Source organism: Mercenaria mercenaria, chromosome 2 (genome assembly GCF_021730395.1).
Source record: "Mercenaria mercenaria strain notata chromosome 2, MADL_Memer_1, whole genome shotgun sequence".
Taxonomy (NCBI): Eukaryota; Metazoa; Mollusca; class Bivalvia; order Venerida; family Veneridae; genus Mercenaria; species Mercenaria mercenaria.
The window spans coordinates 91,943,377-91,965,227 of record NC_069362.1 but is presented as its reverse complement, the minus strand read 5'-3'; the positions used below and the strand labels follow the sequence as shown (position 1 = coordinate 91,965,227).

The following is a 21,851-nucleotide window of genomic DNA, read 5'->3' as shown; positions in this document are numbered from 1 at the left end:
TCGAATTTGCTTGTTCAACCACTGATACCTTTTGAAGCTAAGTAAATGTAAGCAGGATAGATCTGTTGAATAAGAGGGAGGGATAACATATTACATGGGTATATCTATAGATTGACCTTCAGGTAACTATGGATTGACTATCAAATCTTTACAGCTTTTCCATATTTTCTACTTTAGTTTACAATCTTGAACCAGATATTAGTTGAAGTACACATTATTCTTTGGGTATCAAGGTACTTTAGAATACCATGATTTTTTTTATCTCACCTGAGCACAAAATGCTTAAGGTGAGTAGTGCATCATTTACATCATAATTAACACTCGAGAGGTCACAATTTTGACACAATTTGGTCAGAATATATTTGTCTTAATAAGATGTCAGACAAGTTTGAAACTGTTGTCAAAACCCAATTCAGGAAGAACTATAGAAAAAAGCCTTGTTAATACATAGAGGCCATATTTTCTGCCAATGTTTTAATCAAACTTTGTAAGAATGTCTTTGAAATATAGGTTAGATCTAAAACTTGGTGACCTTAGGTGAAAACTATGTCACTATAGGGACCAATCATTGAAAACTTTGTTAATACCATAGAGGCCACCCTTTTTACTTTATCATGAAATATTTTTGTCTGCATATTTTGTCTCTAGTACATTTTGTATATCTATGTCAATTTCAGAACTGTGTTAATTATAATAACAGTATTTTAGAATATTTAAAGAGAATCTTAATGAAAATCTTGTCACAGAAAAGTTGAATCAGACAGTAACTTTTCCAGTTTCGAAAAACTTGGATATACTACCAGTTAATATTATTTTAGAAAAGGTGAAAGATACTGGCCTTGATTGCAGGAGCAGATTTGGCTCTGTAAAATATGTTATAAGTTCTAATCTATGTGCTACTGTTTTAGGAAAAGAAATTATAAAATTCTACTGATACACTCACATTTTTTCAGGCAATGGCGAGAGTATGGAGGGATGGACAGAAACACATTGTATATATATATAGACTGCTAACCACTGTAAGTATGACCTTAAAATACAGTGTAAGGATGAAATACACTGTAAAAGCTAAAATAAATAATGATGTATATATAAGTATAAGCTCTGAAAGTATAGCCCCTTTACATAAAAACAAAACCACAACATTATCTCATAAAGCAAGCATAAGTCCCAGAAATACAGTATAGTACATGTAAGTTCATATTTTCAGAATAAAAAAGTGGATGCTTATGCTTTCTTTTAAATTTGCATAATATCTTTGAACAAGACTTGTCTACTTTTATAGATTCATGAAACCTTGCGTGAGTCTTGATTATGATATGAACTTGTGCACCTTCTGTTTTTCGTCTGGCTCTGCCCCCTATTTTCGGAGTTATGGCCCCTGAAATAGTCAAAAATGCACATTTTCACCTTATACATGCCTAGCTCAAAAAGTATTTGATATAGATTCATGAAACCTTGCATGAGTCTTAATCATGATATAAACTTGTGCATCTTCAATTTTTCATTTGGGTCCGCCCCCTATTTTCAGAGTTATGACCCCTGAAATAGTCAAAACTGCACATTTTCACCTTGAGACACGCCTAGCTCGAAAAGTATGATATATAAATGATTGAAAACTTGAATAAGTCTTTATCATGATATAAACTTGCACACCTCTGTTTTTTTTTTTTTTTTTTGCTGGCTCCACCACCTATTTTTAAAGTTATGGCCCCTGAAATAGGAAAAAAAAAAATGCACATTTTCATCTAATTATGTGCCTAGTTCAAAAAGTATTTGATGTAAATTCATTAAACCTTGCTTGAGTCTTTATCATGATGTGACCTTGCACATTTGGCATTCTTCTTGAGAATCTTAGTGCTAATTACAGTGTTATGGCCCTTGATATAGACAAAATAGGGGATTTTTTGTTTGTGATGCTCATAGCTCAAAAAGTATATGGCCTATAATAATGAATCCTTTTCATAAAATGTTTGTTGAGGCTTTACCCAAACTGCAGACATTTGAATTATTGCCCCTTATTTGTGACAAATGTACCAGTGGGGGGCACACCCTGTGCGCTACAGACACATTCTAGTTGTTATATTTTCTGGTCCTTTGGGATCTTGGAGTCCATTCAATATATGTGTAATAGAGTTCCGCTTAAGCCAGTGCTAAGGGGCTTGAGAGGTGTTGCACATTTCATTACCTCTCATGAACAGACTCAGTCAAACCGAGTCTGCTATTATTCTTCTTGGTTGCATTCTATGCTTCCAACGAATCTTTTTATAGAAATGTGATTTATTCTCAGTAAAACTGCTTACTTAACAATTCTTTCAGAATTTGGATTTTTAGTCTGTGTTCTATTGGAAATATTTGTAATGGATTGTTTCAGCTGATTTCACAAACAAACTCAGTTTTTCTAAAACTATAGGGCAGAAAATTTGATAAAAACATCTTTGTAACCATAATATAGGGTAGTATAGAAGAGAAGATATATCAGAGACAGATCAGCAAGCAGGGACTCAGTGGTGCTGTCATGGATGTTAGGGAGAAAAATGTTGTGCAATTCTCATTTGAAGATCTCAGGGTTGGTGTTTTTCTGCAAGCATTAATGACCTAGTATTTAGTGATGAGATGACACTTGTTTTACTTTGGTTGACTTATACATTACCAGATAACAGCCAAAAAAAGGCAAAAATTGCCTGATCTGTGAGTCTCTAGCCTGTTGCTGTGTGGAATGTGGGCTGAAGGTTATAGAACTTAGTTTAAAGATCTGTCATGATTGGTTGTTTCTAATTGCAAAATGAAAATTTTACATATGGCAAGACTGCATTCTGAGGCTTGTGTTCAGAGCCAGTGCACATATGAATGTATAGAGTCTGAAATTTAGGTTATAGAGTTAAATATGATGTATAGATAACACATATTTTTGTGTATGTTATAATGTATGCAGAGTCCTGTGGGTTTGCATTGGGACTGTTCTAGTATAAACTGTTTAAAAGCTAAAAAAAGGAATACAGTGGTTATCAGTGTCATTAAATATTTGTGAAATGCACATGAATGTCAGCCTTGTTTTATCATGTTGACGTCGTTTGCTTTTACGTATTATAAGGACGTAGTACATTTATGCTTTGCTAGGGGCCGTGCATATGTTATAAGTTGTGTTAACAGCATGTGTGTGCAAGAATCAACGAAAGTTTACTCTTGTATTAAAACACGCCTGAAAATGACAAAAAAGGAAGTTTTATTCAAGAATAGACGCTAAGCCTGAACACACATACTCTAGACTTAAGAATACCAACTGTTCAAATTGCAAGTGGTTTTTTTTTTCGTTTTATAGTACATTTATTCTGTTGAAATATTATATACTGGTTGGGAGCAAGTTTCCGGACAGGACCAGTTTCCGGACACATGTAATATCCACTTTATTCCGTTGTTATTCACGTAATTCTTTCATCTAGATCATTTAGATGTTTGTTCTTCATGTCTACAACAAGCCACTATATTACAAGGCTGTATAATGTTAGGTTTTAGGATGATACTTCGCCTGTGTTTACAAAACAACTTTCTGTCTTAACGGGGCATGAAGATAGCATTGCGCATGTGCAGTAGTTTACACTTGCCGAGGTATAAAGTGGGGAAGAAATAATTTAACTACATATTGATTGTCTGCTGATAACATGTGCTACTTTTAATTTCACGGTAATAGTTACATAAAATGCAGGGCTGTCGATTTTTGCACTAATTTTATTCTGTATCTATTGGGCTTATCAAGAATTCGTGTTAGACGAAATTCGAGTTTTTATAGTCAACTTCGGTTTGTTTTCGTAGCTGCTACTGAACATCGGGTTATGTTTCATGTGCATTTTTGAAGAGATTAATGATACAGAAATGTGTAAAAGTAGTTTAATTACTTATTTCGATATCAAAATAACAGCAAAACATGGTCAAGACCTAGATTTGATCAAGGCTACTGGTTTACCTCACGGGGAAAATAACTACTTTTAGTGACTTCATTTGAGGCCTCATGGAACCCATATTTTACGTCACAACGCGATGCTTATTACAACATCGGATGCGGAAGGAGCTGAAGTTTGTGCAATGTGGGCTTCATTTATGTCAAATACTTTTTTATGGAATAATGGAGCCGAAATATGAAAATGTGTCCGGAAAATGGTTCCCAACCAGTATAGACATTATGTTTGAAAATTTGTATTTCTTAACACACATTTTGATTAATATGAAGATGAAAATTCAATCTGTTCATCAACCATGAAATTCATTTAATTATTTGTCAGTTGTAACATCCATATTTTCATTTAACAGGATTTATTTTCTGTGAATACATCAACAGACTGTGATACACATGATTTACTGAACTGTGATTGTGGTGCCAGGAAAACCTCAGAACCTGTCCAACAAAATACACATACAGTAGAGAATAGACAATGTCAACTGGGAATCAAAGCAAAACCTGTAAGTATGATGACTCATAATTGTTATTTAGAAAGGGTATCTTCAATTTTTGTGACTGGATGCAAATATGTTAGTATAGTCGATCTCTAAAGCAACATTTTTTTTTTACATTTTTGACTTTTCATAGATTTGTTAGAGATTAAGTTGAAGAACAGATGGCCCATTATATAGAGGTAGGCCCCTTTTAAAGTGAAGTTTTTGTTGTCTTTTGATATAATTATGCTGCACTTCCATGAACAAGAGGTATATTCTCTGACAGTCAGTAGACAATTTGGTTTCTGATCAATAACTAGAGAATACTTTGTCTCACAATGATCAATATTCATAGGATGATTGCCTGTGGTCAGTAGGTCAAAAATCAAGGTCAAACTGACTTTGAGACTGAAAACGGTTTCCACTTAATAACTTAGGAATGCCTTGACCTACAGTTGTTAAACTGCATAGGATTATTGCCTGTGGTCAGTAGGTCAAAATTCAAGGTCAAACTGACCTTGAGACTGAAAACGGTTTCCACTTAATAACTTAGGAACGCCTTGACCTACAATTGTTTAACTGCATAGGATTATTGCCTGTGGTCATTTGATGGACCCTATTGTTTTTTTTTTGTGTGTTGGTTGGGGGTGTCAGTAGGTCAAAGGTTAAGGTCACAGTAACCTTGAGACTGAAAACTGTTTTCCTTTAGAAATGTAAGAATATAGTGAAATACTTTTATATTTTGAAATAGAAGAAACAACATTTGGGTATGGATGAGTTGATGGAGTGGAAGCACTACCAAAGTTCTGTGATAGATAAAAACCCTGTAAGTGGTTTTTAAATACCTATTTCTTTTAAAGGTCTTCAGTAAATGTGCTATATACTCTTGTTTTGTTGGGTTCCAAGTGAGGCAGACTCAATTTAAGCTATATGGCAAGTTTCAAATTTCAGTGGTTGAGAAAAAGCCAATCAAATTATAACACCAAATTAATCTTATATTAACTTTACCAAGGAAACCTGTATGACAACTTTGTGCAACTTATTGCAATTTCTTACTACACTAAATGAAACTGAGCTTTGTAAATAGTTTACTTTTTTCCCAGTTAATTGATAAGTACATGACGTGATCTTGTTTGATAAACAGTAAGTGTGTTTTTCCCCACGTCTTTCATGAAATGTTTGATTTCTGTTCCAGTCCTGGTGTTTACACGGTACTGCAGACAAGGTGTCATTTGTATTCTACAATGAAATCAAGGGAAATACAAAACAAAACAGTACAGACTTGGAAGATACTTAGTCAAGAAATCATCTGTATAACACTGACATCAATACATGAAACATATTCAACCAGTGATAAATTAAAAATGCACTACTTCAAGCATTGTTAGTGGAGGTATTTAATTTGTCAGTGCTTCAAATTGTTCTTACATGTCCTGAACAGTGGAATGAATCATTTCTTGGAAGAAGCACCTTTGTGAAGCCTTGTTGAATTTTGCTGCAGTGAAATGGGGATATAACTGTCATACACACAGCAGTTTGTTGAAAAATAAAAAAAGCAGAGAAATAAGTTTTAAATTATTCAGGTTTTGCAAAGGCAAAGTTGGATAATGGTCTGTGCAGAACATCACCACTAGGGAGATTGGAGTTTTGTACAGAGGTTGTTCCGTTTAGAGGTCATTTGACAGAGAAACTTGTCTTGTTGGAAAGAAAAATATGTACATTTGTGGAGGTGTTTGCATCATTCAGTAACTTGGAGAAGACTGTTTTGTTACATTTGTTTGTTTGTTTTGGGTTTAACGCCGTTTTTCAACAGTATTTCAGTTATGTAACGGCGGGCAGTTAACCTAACCAGTGTTCCTGGATTCTGTACCAGTACAAACCTGTTCTCCGCAAGTAACTGCCAACTTCCCCACATGAATCAGAGGTGGAGGACTAATGATTTCAGACACAATGTCGTTTATCAAATAGTCACGGAGAACAAACGCCCCGCCTGAGGATCAAACTCGCGACCCCGCGATCCGTAGACCAACGCTCTACCTACTGAGCTAAGCGGGCGGGTTGTTTTGTCACATTGTGTAACATACACTTTAGCAATTCCCATTTCTCTGTTGAAGCCTATTTATTTATTCATAGACTGTAGAATTAAGTTTTTGCTGATAATGTTTGACTAAGCTTGATTACTGCTTTCTGGACTTTTGACCAATATTTGCTGATATAGGGATATTGTGAAGTTCGCTGTCAAATTTTGCTCTCACCAGAGTTCGAACCTGGGACCTTCAGACCAGGAGTGCAAAGCACGAGGCCTGCACAACTATGCCTTCCTCTGTTGGAATTTAACCAAAGACATTTTTCTAAAACATGGTTCGCACAGGTCCTTGAATCTGATCCTAAGTCCTTGAAAAGTCCTTGATTTTTTTCTTCCAAAAATCCCCTGAAAAAGTACTTGAATTTTGAAAAAAAAGGTAGAAAAGTCCTTAAATTTTGCTAAAAACATGGGTGCAATCGTATTTTAGGGGAAAAATACAAAAAATAAATAATAAGTAAGTCAAAACGAGCGAAAAAACGGTGTAAAATAAAAATACATGCACACCCACGGAGGGAACGCTAGTTGAACACCGTTTCGGTACGGAAGTTAGATACGGAATAGCGATTTTCACAACGTTAAAATATTATGCGCAAGGTCATTGTAGCGTGACTTATCAACAACAACAATGAGTGGCCCAAAAAATAAAATGTAGTTTCGCCAATAAATTGCTTACACAGGATGATTATTCATCGTGGTTAAAGGAGTTTAAGTCAGACAAGCATAAGTGTATGTGATAAACTCGGAACTATGGGAGAAAGTTTGTGAAATCACATGCAAAAACAAGAAGTGAAGTCCCTTTAGGACAAATTGAAAACTAGTCTTGAGAGCTTGAAAGACTTATAAGAAACATGTACTAAGTATGTATACAGGCAAATATAGCTCATAAAAGGTAATCCCATTGAAGATATCATAAAGGTTAAGATATGCAATTGTAGCTTATGGAAAATAAAATTGTTCTGTAACTTTTCTTCTATCATAATGCCTTATGAAGAGCCTAAATGGTTTTGTAATTTAAGATATAAAGCGATTAAAATAGTCCTTGAAAATTAATAAAAAGTCCTTGAAAAGTCCTTGAATTTTTTTTGCCAAGTCCTGTATGAACCATGTAAAAATATGTTTATGCTAAGAAGTTGTTAACTAGAAGCAATGAATAATAATGGTATTGCACAGGTAATGCACTGTTTAACAGCACTCGTGTTCATATATATATACCTATTGCAGTCATTTGCTTCCAACTTCTACAGATCATTTAAAGGTGTTCAATCACATTTAAACAACATTTAATGACATTTTTTACTTTTTGTATATTCTGGTAGAGAATTATTTAAGGAACAAAAAGACCGATTACATAGAGTTAGATTCCTATTTGAAATGTATATTTTATTATTTCTAAAAAAATTTGTAATTACTCCCCTTTAATATGAAAGTATATAAAAAGCTGGGTATTTCTTTTTATTTCGATACAATGTCTAGTTTTACATTTGCATTTGATAGACATATCAACTATTGAACAATCTGAACCAAAATGCAAGTTTAAAAGCTGTGTGTAGCTTCTGAATTCATTTATTTCCAATCTATCTTGGTTGCGCAACCAAGATAGGCAAAATGAGGTAATAATAATTTTTCAAACTTGCGTTTCTAATGAATTCCATCTAAATACATAATTTTTAATGCAAATATTTTACAAATATATTACAATATGTCTAATATTTATACATTTCCTTAGGCAAAGTATGTTTATCAAATTTATACTTACGATAAAATAACTCTATCTTGGTTGGGCAACCAGGATTGGAAAATGAAATTTTAAAAATACCTCCAGTGAAAATCTAATTTGTATTAAGTGTTAAGTGAACATAAATGAGTGTAAATGATCAGATGCTAAAGTTTCGAACAAATCCGTTGCATGGCCAAAATCTGATTATCCACCTGTAAGAGACAAGAACTAATGAACCAAGTACACAATGTAAGACTAACCTGGGTATGCAAAGCAAGTATTAGGGTTGGAAACATAACCATTTCTATTCAGAAATATATGCATGTGCAGCAATAGTTGAATTAAAATATGCAAAATGTTTTCAGTGTTTTCTTTTATTTGATTTTTGATAAAACTCTCAATGCCAAGTGTTAAATATACTTGAAGTGATATGCAGTTTCTATCCCCCACCCTTTTAGGCCACTTATAGTGATTGCAGAGTCGGTCTGTCCATTCCTTGTCCTGAATAAGTGTCTGTTCTGTAAATTTGTCATCCATCAAAGGATACTACTTGGTACAAATTTTCCCCATAATGAGATGATGTGTCATGCATATAACAAACCCCTAGCTCAAAGGTCAAGGTCGCACTAAGAGGTCAAGGGAAATGGTGTTTTTAGCTCAGTTTTGTGATCACTCGATGCCCGTCGTCTGTCAACATTTAGCTTGTGTATTCGATAGAGGCTGTATTTTTCAGCTGATCTTCATGAAATGTGGTCAAAATGATTACCTTGATAAAATCTAGGCAGAGTTCGAAATGGGTCATCTGGGGTCAAAAACTAGGTCACTAGGTCAAATCAAAGAAAAACCTTGTGTATGCAATAGAGGCTGTATTTTTCAACTGATCTTCATGAAATTTTGTCAGAATGATTATCTTGATAAAATCTAGGCTGAGTTTGAAAATGGATCATCTGGGGTCAAAAAATAGGTCACTAGGTCAAATCAAAGAAAAACCTTGTGTATGCAATAGAGGCTGTATTTTTTAATTGATCTTTATGAAATTTTGTCAGAATGATTGCCTTGATGAAATCTAGGACAAGCTTGAATATGGGTCATCTGAGGTTAAAAACTAGGTCACAAGGTCAAATTATAGAAAAATCTCGTGTATGCGATAGAGACTGTATTTTTTCAACTGATCTTCATGAAATTTGGTCAGAATGATTGCCTTGATGAAATCTAGGTCTAGTTTGAATATGGGTCATCTGGGGTAAAAAAGTAGGTCACTAGGTCAAATCAAAGAAAAACCTTGTGTATGTGTTAGAGGCTGTACTTTTCAATTGATCTTCATAAAATTTAGTCAGAATGATTGCCTTGATGAAATCTTGATGAAGATCCATCAAGCAGTTCATGATAAGAAGTTGTTTAAAGGATTTTCTATTTTTAGCTCTAGTGGGCCCTTTAAAGGGGCCAAGTGCCCCCATTTGAACAAACATGGGAGAGGACCTTATAATGATGCTTCAGACTAAGTTTGATGAAGATCCATCAAGCAGTTCATGTGAAGAAGTTGTTTCAAGGTATTTCTATTTTCAGCCCTAACAGCCCTTAAAAGGGGACAAGTGCCCCCATTTGAACAAACTTGAGAAAGGACCTTATATTGATGCTAAAGACCAAGTTTGATGAAAATCCATCAAACGGTTCATGAGAAGTCATTTAAAAGTATTTCTATTTTTAGCTCTAGTGGCCCCTAAAAGCGGCCAAATGCCCCCTTTGAACAAACTTAGGAGAGGACATTTAATGATGCTATAGACCAAATTTGATGAAGATCCATTAAGCGGTTAATGGGAAGAAGTCATTTAAAGGATTTTCTATTTTTAGCTCTAGCGGCCCCTAACAGGGGCCAAGTGCACTCATTTGAACAAACTTGGGAGAGGACCTTATAATGATGCTACAGACCAAGTTTGATGAAGATCCATCAAGCAGTTTATGAGAAGGCATTTCTTTTTTTAGCTCTAGTGGCCCAAGTGCCCCCATTTGAACAAACTTGATAGAGAACCACACCAGGATGATACAGACCAAAGTTGGTGTTATTCTGACCTGTAGTTTCAGAGGAGAAGATGTTTAAGTAAAAATGGACGAACGCCGGACCATCCACCCTATACTAATAGCGCACCCTGAATCTTCAGTTCAGGTGAGCCAAACAAGATGGCCCTAGGTCGCTCACCTGAGAAACACACCATACAGTGACCTATTGATTTCATGGAAACAAATATTCTGACCAATTTTCATTAAGATTGGACCAAAAATGTGGTCTCTTAAGTGCAAACAAGTATTTTATTGGATTTGACCTAGTTTTTGATCCCAGATTACCCATATTCAAATCTGACCTAGATTTCACTAAGGCAGCCATTCCTACTAAATGTTATGAATATCTGGTGTAAAATGCAGCCCCTATTGCTTACGAAAGATTTTTCTTTGATTTGACCGGGTGACTTAGTTTTTGACCCCAGATGATCCATATTCGAACTTGACCTAGATTTCATCCAGACAAACATTTAAATCAGATTTCCTCAAGATCTGGTGTAAAATGCAGTTCTTGTTGCATACACAATACTTTTCAAGGCAATCACTCTGACTAAATTTTAAGAATATCCAGTGTAAAATGCAGCCCCTATTGCGTACACAAGGTTTTTCTTTGATTTGACCTAGTGACCTACTTTTTGACCCCAGATGACGCATATTCGAACTTTACCTTGATTTTATCAAGGCAATCATTCTGACCAAAATTCATGAAGATCAATTGAAAAATACAGCCTCTATCGCATACACATGGTTTTTCTTTGATTTGACCTAGTTTTTGACCCCAGATGACCATTTTTCGAACTTGGCCTAGATTTCAACAAGGTAATCATTCTGACAAACATTCATGAAGATCAATTGAAAAATACAGCCTCTATCGAATACACAAGATTTTTCTTTGATTTGATCTAGTGACCTAGTTTTTGACCCCAGATGACCCATTTTCGAACTCTGCCTAGATTTTATCAAGGTAATCATTTTGACCAAATTTCATGAAGATCAGTTGAAAAATACAGCCTCTATTGCATACACAAGCTTAATGTTGACAGACTGAAGACAGACGCCTGACATTGACGGATCACAATAACTCGCCTGAGCAATGCTCAGGTGAGCCAAAAAGGGAGATACTTCAAAAATGGGATCGAATGGAGTTATGGTTCCTTGTCAGTTCACTCCCTCTCACTGACTTCTACCATTATTATATGTAGAGTATGAAATCAATACCTTATATAATATTCAAACTATGCCCCGGACAAGGTTTTCAAACAAGATGGCCCTAGGTCGCTCACCTGAGAAACAAACCATAACAGTGTAAACATGTTTGACCTAGTGATATCATGGAAACAAATATTCTGGCCAATTTTCATAAGGATTGGACCAAAAATGTATTTTCTTTGATATGACCTAGTGACCTACCTTTTTCTCCCCAGATGACCTATATTCGAACTCTACCTAGATTTCATCAAGGCAATCATTCTGACCAAATTTTATGAAGATCAATTAAAAATACAGCTTCTATTACATACACAATGTTTTTCTTTGATTTGACCTAGGTTTTGACCCCAGATGACCCAAATTCAAACTCCCATCTAGATTTCATCAAGACAATCATTCTGACCAAATTTCATGAAGATCAATCGAAAAATACAGCCTCTATCATATACATAAGTTTGTTTTTTATGTGACCTAGTGTTTGATCCCAGATGACCCATATTCGAATTTGATCTAGATTTTATCAAGGCAATCATTCTGAATAAATTTCATGAAGATCAATTGAAAAATACAGCCTCTATCGCATACACAAGGTTTTACTTTGATTTGACCTAGTGACCTACTTTTTGATCCCAGATGACCCTTATTCAAATTTGGTCTAGATTTCATCAAGGCAATCATTCTGAATTAATTTCATGAGGATCTATCGAAAAATACAGCCTCTATCGCATACACAAGGTTTTTCTTTGATTTAACCTTGTGACCTAGTTTTTGACCCCAGATGACCCATATTCGAATTCAATCTAGACTTCATCAAGGCAATCATTCTGACCGAATTTCATGAAGATCAATTGAAAAATACATCTTCTATCACATACACAAGATTTTTCTTTGATTTGACCTAGTGACCTATTTTTTGACCCCAGTTGACCCATATTCAAACTCAGCCTAGATTTCATCAAGGCAATCATTCCGACTTAATTTCATGAAGATCAATTAAAAAATACAGCCTCTATCGCATACACAAGGTTTTTCTTTGATTTGACCTAGTAACCTACTTTTTGACCCCAGATGACCCATATTCTAACTTTACCTAGATTTTATCAAGGCAATCTTTCTGACCAAATTTCATGAACATCAGCTGAAAATACAGCCTCTCGCATACACAAGGTTTTTATTTGAATTGACCTAGTTACCTAGTTTTTGAGCCCAGATAACCCATATTCGAACTCGACCTAGAATTCATCAAGGCAATCATTCTGACCAAATTTCATGAAGATCAATTGAAAAATACAGCCTGTATCGCATACACAAGCTAAATGTTGACAGACACCGGACGCCAGACATTGAGCAATCACAATAACGGCAAGCAAGGAGGTTCCAAAGCATTGCTTAGGTGAGCTAAAAAAGGAGATAATTCAAAACCTGGACCACCTAGAGTTATGGTTCCTTGTCACTGCATTTCCTCTGAATGAGCTCTATCATTGTATAAAGTTATAACTTGGTACCTTCAGTACTTTTTTAGTTATCCTCCGGACAAGAAGTTAGACGGCCGTACAAGGTGGCAACTATATGCTCCCCACTTCAGGGAGCATGAAAATTGAAATTGAATTGCAGTACCAGTCTAATAACTGCAGTATATGACCAATTGATTTAGAGCTTAAAATTGTATACCCAGACTTGTGTGCAAACTCAAGTTTTATAACTTGGAGACTGACCTTGGTCATTCTCATTATTTAAGAATAAAGTGTGGTTTCTGGTCTTTTTATTCCACACAAAAAAGCAACAGCAGAAGTATAGTATCATTTTTTTTATTTATTTATAAAAAATACAAATCTCAAAATTTAGCAAAAGCTATTTATTACAAAATTCTTTGTTCTCTTTTTTTCAGTTAGCACAAATTGAACAATTCAAAATCTATACAATTTTCCTTCCTGTCCAAAACTACTACCTCCACATGATCTAAGGATGCAGCAGTTGAGCACAGAGACTATGCTTTGTGACATGGATTTATCTTTTAAGTGTACAAAAATAACTCTTAGCACTCTAACAATATAAAAATGATATGTATATATATATATATATATATATAAGAACAGCAGTAACAGTATGTGTGCATTTACTATAGTTGCAAAACATATATTTATTTATAGTATAGGACATTCTAAGTAAAACTAACATTGTGTCTAGAAATCATTAAAGCTGAGTATCGTACCAGGTACAAATGTGATCAAAAGCGAGATTCAAAACTGTAAAATTGACATAAAAATTCAAGAAAGTTTCTAAAGTGACATTCTAAATCAAGAAAAATTAGCAAAAAAAATATCCAGAAGATAGCTGCTAATGTGTAACTTTAAGTTTAAAAATGCAGCACTAATGAAACTATGCACATAATATATCGGCTCTGTTTAGAGAAATAAGAATACATGGCATCAACATAACTAAATGCTTTTTTAATATATTGTCTATAAAAGCATGAATAAACCTATTTGAACAAAAATGGTTGTTCGCAACATCTGTGTGTCATTTTGAATATCTAACAAAATTAATATCTTGAAGAGTTAACAATCTATAAATTTAGCGGCAAACTCAAAATGTAAGAGTATAAAAATAGAAAATAATTAAGGAAAATCAAAATAAACTTTATTTCAAGTCATAACAAGTCTTTGATTCTCTTCTTTATCGATAATACTTCATGTCCATAATCCTTTGGTGTACGATTTTTAACACATTTTAAAGTCATTAACAAATTAGTGTTTTTCTTCCCATTTTTTTTTTTGAGTGACACAAAGTTGTAGAGTTGCATTATTTAAGATATGGCAAGCAAATTGTGTTATCTAGAGAAGAGTGGTATCTTGTGTATATGTAGTGTGAATTGCTGGACCTGTAGATTCATCACTGAAACACAGAAAAAAACAGCATTTTAATTGTGTTGCATAGTGTAAGGGCAACTATATCGCCAACTTTTGGGGTTAAAGACAAGTGTTTCAAATGAAGGCACTTGAAACTCTGGGGTCGACAGTAAAAGTTTAATGTCTTGCAAGAATACATTGATTTGTTCGAATATAACACTCCAGTCTGGTATTCAAGAATAAACTGAAGTCAATTTAGTATAAAATTGAAGGAAACACAGGTTAAATTTGCACTTTAAATGCTGTTAAAAAGAAACTGCTTGATAACAATAAAACAATACATACGCTACATAAACTGGATTTATGGCAGCAGTTCCAGATGTCTCTACGTCTGTTATTCCTTCTGCTGAAAAGTTCATTGATAACTGTGCTTCTCCGCCTACAGCTTCATCTGGTGGTACATACATGGCTAAACTTTGAGTCTCGTACTCGCGAAGGAAGCTTGGCGGCTCTACAAATTCTGGGGTCTGGTATGTTGTCTGATAGACACGGTAGTTATTGATGTATTTTGTGTATCTGTAAATTAAACATCAGCATTATAATACTTTGTAGTGCTGCCAGATAGTGTTAAGGTTTTAGGAAACATTTTCTTTTCAATCCTTTAAATTTATGTGCTTAACAACAAAGAAAGTTTATTTGCCAAATCCTTCGAGTATGCACAAACAAATATTGTTAATTTCATATTGTGTTTAATATTTTTCGTACATGTATATAACCTACATGCAAGGCATTGATTTGTTTTCTGTTGGGTTTAACATCAAACCAACACGTACATGTATAAGTCATATGACTTCTGATGGCAGAGGAGTGAGTGAAGAAGTTATATTGGAAAGGTGAATTGAAAAACATCCTAAAAAACATTTTTATGAAAACATATATACCGGTATAGTGTTAAAAATATCAGTTGTTAACATAATAATAGCGCAATAGATCTAAACAACCTTTCAGGCACCAACATGCTCCTGGCTAGAACCATTGACCATTCATAAATGAGCTGAATGGCTTTCTCACATGAAAGAATTCCACTCCGCAAACAAAATTTGGAACCCAGAGCCCTGAGAGACAACAGATTCAAAGTCAGCAATCAAGGAGGTCCCTACAAGGCAATGAGTTCTGAGAGACAAAACAGATTTGCAAATCTATACATAAACTTACCTGGAATGTGTGAAGACGAGAACTATGATTCCAACAAGAGCAAGTAGTATAGAAATTGCAACGAGGGCTACCAGAGATGCCCATGGATCATCCGTCCACCATATGTATGATTTGGTAAGAACAAAGTCACGAGTGATAGCACCTGGGTATGGTGGATGAACATCTTCAACACTAAGTTTAGTGGTGATATAGCTGATAAACTGGCCATCAAACAGACTGGAAAAAAGAACAGTTAAAATGTCATAAGTAACGGTATATTTGCCAAGTTATGCATCAATGTTGCTCTTACATTGTACAGGTGGCTAATGAAAATTAAGTTAACTGAATGGCCTATTTTTTCAAACCCGTCAAAAATGATCAACACTGATGTGAAAAATGACCGTGTGTGTGTGCATTTCATTTTTATTCTATGCCTTCTGGAATAGACATTTTTATTAAAAAGACTTGTTCAAAAACTGAACAACATAAAAAATTCATTATCCAAATCTTTTTGTGACTTTAAAGTTTATGTGGCCTACCATACAAAATTTATCGAAACTTATTTAACTATAATTCCAGAGACCAGTGATAACAAGAGAACATAATGTACTTACCCTTGAACAGTTTGATCTGTGTTGAGGAGAAGTGGGAAGTTTGGAGGTATATCTGGTTGAGCCAAGGCAAAGATTACATCAGTTCTGAAATGTTTTTTTATTGAAATATCAAACAATAAACTATATTTGCAACTGCTGATCTACGTTTAACCTATTTTGAAACTCTTAAATCCTGTTACTCATAAGCATTTGTGTGAAATCTTCATCAATTACCGATAGTAACATTAATATCTCCCAAAGTGCTGTTAAAGGTCCAGTAATCCAATAATATTTTCAGTAATAATGGCGTAGGCAATCATAATCTTGTGATACTATGCTTGTCTTCTCAATTGAGAGAATATAATTTTACCACAAAAATATAGAGTTTCATATCGATCTCCATCCGTGTTCTTTAATACTATCTAGTACATTTTTTTTTTAAATGGATATGCCTCTAGATACACATCACAATAACAAACTGTATAAAACAGATATTAACTTCTACCAAAAATCTAAAATAAGAAAATATTATTAATTGAAATACATAATATACAATATATAAAAACAGCCTTATTACTTCTTTAAACAATAATTTTATTTTTGCACAACTCAGTGGCCATCATTTAAGTGACTTACCCAGTCTCGTCTCTTAGCACTTCATTTTGTCCTTTCTGTATACGCTTGAATTCAAATCTGTCTATCAGACAGATATAGCCAGTGAAGTCTTGTATAGCCCTGAAAGTTTCAAAAATTAAACATTTTATGCCTGCAATTTTATGTAACTTTTCCATTTGCTCACATTTTCACAAGAGATACATTATGTATTTAATACATTATGTATTAAACAAAACTGACGTTATATCAAGTTTCAATCAACTAATGTGTCTAATGAAGGATTTTTTGAAAATAGATTACCTTCTGAGGTTTTCAATTTCCTCCACATAATTCCGTGGTGTACCAGGTAACACAGCAACAAATCTATGCTTATCTTCTACAAGATGTATCTGAAGATTATAAAACAAATTTATGTGCATCTCCAACAAATGGACAATATCAACTAACTCTGTGTGCATCTCAAATTAACATGACATTGTGACAATATAATTTATGTGAATTCTCAAATAAAACAGACAATATTGATTAACCTTATGAGCTTCTCAAATAAATAGGCAATTATTGATTAACTTTATGTGCATCTCAAATAAATAGGCAATATTGATTAACTTTTATGTGCACCTCAAATAAATAGGCAATACAATTTTTGTATTGATTAACTTTATGTGCATCTCAAATAAATAGGCAATATTGATTAACTTTATGAGCTTCTCAAATAAATAGGCAATATTTAGAGCAAAAAGAAGCCTGTCCCAAATTACCGGACAGAGTAACTACCAAACAATAGATAAAATACTATAATATTCTGGCCATGCAAAATGATGCCTGATGAAATACGTCTTCTTCCAATTGCAGAGCAAAATAATGTTTACTGCAAATTATGGAGCAAACAGACATCCAAAATGCATAGCAAAATTAAGTGTATCCAACAAGAGCTAACACTATTAGTGACAAATGCCCCCGAAGTATGCCCAAGAATGCTACAGTTGTCTGTGCATGATAAATTAACTCATTTTTGGGAACATTTGTGCCAAGTAATTTCAAAATCCCTTGAAGAATGGCAGAGTTATGGACCGGACAAGAAACAGGCTATGTTAACCTTTAACCTCTAAATGTGACCTTGACCTTAGAGTTAGGGGTCTGGATCTTGTCCATGACATTTCCTCTCATTATGGGGAACATTTATGCCAAATAATTTCAAAATCCCTTGATGAATGGCAGAGTTATGAACTGGACACGAAACAGACCCTGTTAACCTTTGACTTCAAAGTGTAACTTTGACCTTTGAGTTGGGGTTCTGGGTCTTGCGCATGACACATCGTCTCATTATGGTAAACATTTATGCCATGTTATTTCAAAATCCCTTCATGGATAGCAGAGTTATGGACCATACATGAAACAGACCCTGTTAACCTTTGACCTCTTAAGTGTGACCTTGAAGCTAGGGGTCTGGATCTTGCGCATGACATGTTGTCTCATTATGGGGAACATTTATGCCAAGTTATTTCAAGATCCCTTTATGGATGGCAGAGTTACAGCCCGGGCAAGAATTTACATGGACAAACAGACAGAGTGATTTTAATATGCCAACCTTCGGGGGGCATACAAATTCAGATAAAATGTCAAATAAAATGCTTTTGAATAATATTTTGGAGAAGTTTGTAAGACTAACAAATCTCACATTCTTCTCTTTGTTTACAAAAGTAAGACTTGCAAGAAAACAAGAATTTACACCAAGTGTAAGATAACTGAGGACAGCTTACCACAACTTCAGCATCTATGCTGTTCTGGTTAGTGGATTGTCCTGGGTTGTCCTTGGCTTGAACCGCAAATCTGTATGTTGGAACTTTATCCTTTAATTCGCTTGATGTTTTGATGTCTCCAGTTTGAGGATCAAGTGTAAATGGCATGCTGGTATCAGCTGGAAAATCTTTTTCTTCAAGTCCACGATTATACTCTACAAGACCTAGATTTCCAGAGTCTATGTCGGAAGCCTATCAAAAAAAAAAAAAGAAAAAAAGAAAATAGTGTTTTGATTAAAACAGAGTATCTGAGAAAATGTAACTTTTAAAGTCTTAAAATGTTTCTATATAGACAGTAGTCACTATATTTAAAATAATTTCTTAACCAAGCTGTAAACTGCACATGTACTTGGGGTAATATTTTGTCAAACATTTTTTTTTACTTAACATTCATCAAAACTTACAGAGATGGTAAGGATCATCTCGCCAGCTGCAATATTGTCTTGGTACAGACCAAAGTACTTGTTCTTGACTTCGCTGTCTTGTTGTGGGTAAGTGGGTATGGACCATTTGGGAGAGTTATCGTTGATGTCAATCACTCTGATCCGAACGGTTGCTTGTTTCCAGGCATTGTAGATAGAACCCACTAAAAATTACATGTTAAAATATGACGAATTAATATTTTATAGCCCATTTTAATGTACAAGTAAAATATGTCGACTTAACATTTTATAGCCCTTTTAAATTTACATGTAAAATATACTGAAGTTAAAGCTCACTAAAAATTACATATAAAATATGTTGACTATATTTTAAGGTATTATAAACAGAGCCTACTTAGGTTCCCATTACATTTTCAGATGTTTTAGACAGGGCCCATTTAGGTTTTTCTCCAAAGAATAATTACTTTGTTCAGTGACTGTAAACTAGATGCCCACGGGCAACATGTCGAGCCCGCCAGTTGTCAAAGGACTAACAGAACCAAGTTTTAACCTTTGACCTCTAAGTGTGACCATGACTTTTAAGGTAGGGCTCTGGGGGTTGCATGTGACACTCAATGAGGCAAACATTAATGCCAAATAAAACAAGAGCACCACCTTGTGGGTGCAGACGCTCATCTGATTTTTTTGTCTCTGTATAATAGAAATATTGACCTACTCATTATTCAAAAAGGGTCAAGAAAGGGTCCAAAAGGGGCCATAATTCTTGCAAAAAGCAATGCAGAGTTACGGTACTTGCTGTGCAGTGTCAGCTCTTGATGGTGAATAAGTGTTGCAAGTTTTAAAGCAATAGCTTTGACCTTAAAGGAGGAAAGTTGAGCTAAACGCAAAACTTAACCAAAAAATCTGATATTTTCTAAGTCCAAAAGGGGCCATAATTCTTGCAAAAAGCAGGATGGAGTTATGTTTCTTGCTGTACTGAGTCAGCTAATGATGGTGAATAAGTGTTGCAAGTTTTAAAGCAATAGCTTTGATAGTTTAGGAGAAAAGCTGACCTAAACATAAAACTTAACCAGGCAACGCCGACGCCGATCAAGTGATGACAATAACTCATCTTTTTTTTTCAAAAAATCAAATGAGCTAAAACGACTGCTTTATGCATGGCAAAGTTACAGCCCGGACAAGCTCTAAAATGACCTTGACCTTTGAGATAGGAACCTGGAGTTTGTGCAAGACACTCCCTCTCACTAAGGCTAACATCCATGCCAAATACAAACAAGATTGCTCCATGCATGTCAAAGTTATGGTTCGGACAAACAAATCCTGACAAACACACGCACACATGCACTGATGCATGTACATACACCAAACAGCCATTTGGACAACTATATCTTCACATCCGCACGCGGGCTCCACAAAAATGATCAATTGCATGTGAACATTTTATGGAAAAAAAACAATACATTCAAGGACTTTTGTTGTAAGTAAAAAAAATTCTAAAATGATTCCCGTTTTTAATTCTCTCATTTGTGACGAACACACTTGTCCATAGAACTTCAGTGCAGTATTGTAGTGTAACATATTTAGGCCAAGCAGACAGAACATATCAATGTAACAAGTAAGATATCCAATCAAATTCACTGATACATATACTGGTGCCTCTTGATTTCTGCATTACACTGAATTTCATGTACAGGAAACTAAATTTCAATCAAATCACAGCAAGTGTGTAAAGTTTTAACCATGTTCATTAAAATTTAATATTGAATCACAAATGCGTGAATGTGTCTTAATATGCAATACCTTGACGTTTGGTTCTTGACTCAGCAACTTGCACATATAAATCATATTCATTCTTTTTCTCATAATCAAGCTGCCCGCGCAAGATCAGAATGCAGTTCTTTGAATATCTGTCTGGTTCCAGTGAGAAAAGTGGACCTGCTGTTCCCTGAATATTTCCCTCCAAGATCGTACAGACTATAGAGCCCTCCTGGTTCACTACATCGAGCACCTGCACTTCAGTGCCTGAAGCTGTATTCTCTGCAACTAGTAGCCTTTAAAAAAAAATTAGCAAATCCAGCAGTCCGAGTGGGAAATATAAACAAATAACTTGAATAGCAATCTCCTGCATCTAGATTTAGTAAAATTAGGTATTTTTTGCAAGGTTTAGATGTTCCTTATATTTCAAATTGTGGCTGGTTTGTGTAGTATAATATTAGCTATGTAGTTGAAATGGTACCTAACCCTTACCCTACCTAAGTATACCACAACTACTACAGATAAGTGCGACATTGAAACACATATTACCTATCTCATATCAGATTCTGCAAGATTTTATCATAGCTCCTTGCGGAATATATAGGAAATTTCAACAGGGACACCAGCCTCATTATCTTGCCAGATTTGTTAAAAGAATGTTTTTGTGATTTCTTTGTTAAAAGAATGTTTACAATAAATCAACAGAAGTTTCTGTAACAGCAGCTATTTCAGAATTATGTAACACAAGATTTGACTCGTAAAAAAATGGAATATCTTCTTAACCCTTACCCTGCTAAATTTTAAAATGGACTGGTCCATCATTCAATTTGGGCAGCAAAACTTATTTTAGGTTTTATTTTCAATGTCGAGTACTGCCAATGTTGTTCATCAAGTTACAGCAGAAACAAAATCAAATGTTTTTTTAACATGTTTCTAAAATAAACTGGCCTTAAATGCAAGTTCCTAATTGAAAAAAAAAATCATAAATCAATCTAAAATACTTACGACCAGAGGGGCTGTATGAATCCCAGTTCTGTTCGTGAATCGTTGAACGGTACATAATTTATAATTACTGTGGCTTCGGTAGATCTTGGCTGCCAACCTTTGTCTGAAGCTGTCACTGTAACCTTTAAAGCAAAACACATTCCATTTGAAACAG

General features: G+C 34.6%; 2 protein-coding genes across 2 annotated transcripts in view; one reads left to right on the top strand and one right to left on the bottom strand.

The window, feature by feature from the left end:
* The window catches only part of LOC123564569 (DNA repair and recombination protein RAD54B-like), a 57,008-nt gene extending 48,414 nt beyond the window's left edge, over positions 1–8,594 (top strand). The window contains exons 22-26 of the mRNA XM_045358242.2: positions 954–1,019; positions 2,456–2,569; positions 4,309–4,458; positions 5,183–5,257; positions 5,627–8,594. Of these exons, the coding sequence (XP_045214177.2) occupies positions 954–1,019; positions 2,456–2,569; positions 4,309–4,458; positions 5,183–5,257; positions 5,627–5,728 (507 nt within the window). The 3' untranslated portion in view covers positions 5,729–8,594. The remainder of the gene's footprint in view (positions 1–953; positions 1,020–2,455; positions 2,570–4,308; positions 4,459–5,182; positions 5,258–5,626) is intronic.
* A 4,699-nt stretch (positions 8,595–13,293) lies between these two features.
* The window catches only part of LOC123562369 (uncharacterized), a 221,535-nt gene continuing 212,977 nt past the window's right edge, over positions 13,294–21,851 (bottom strand). Inside the window, exons 154-163 of the mRNA XM_053537208.1 lie at positions 21,698–21,819; positions 20,738–20,988; positions 18,959–19,140; positions 18,516–18,746; positions 17,053–17,141; positions 16,774–16,872; positions 16,159–16,242; positions 15,566–15,781; positions 14,696–14,926; positions 13,294–14,396 (exon numbers count right to left, since the gene is read on the bottom strand). Coding sequence (XP_053393183.1) covers positions 14,336–14,396; positions 14,696–14,926; positions 15,566–15,781; positions 16,159–16,242; positions 16,774–16,872; positions 17,053–17,141; positions 18,516–18,746; positions 18,959–19,140; positions 20,738–20,988; positions 21,698–21,819 — 1,566 coding nt within the window. The 3' untranslated portion in view covers positions 13,294–14,335. The remainder of the gene's footprint in view (positions 14,397–14,695; positions 14,927–15,565; positions 15,782–16,158; positions 16,243–16,773; positions 16,873–17,052; positions 17,142–18,515; positions 18,747–18,958; positions 19,141–20,737; positions 20,989–21,697; positions 21,820–21,851) is intronic.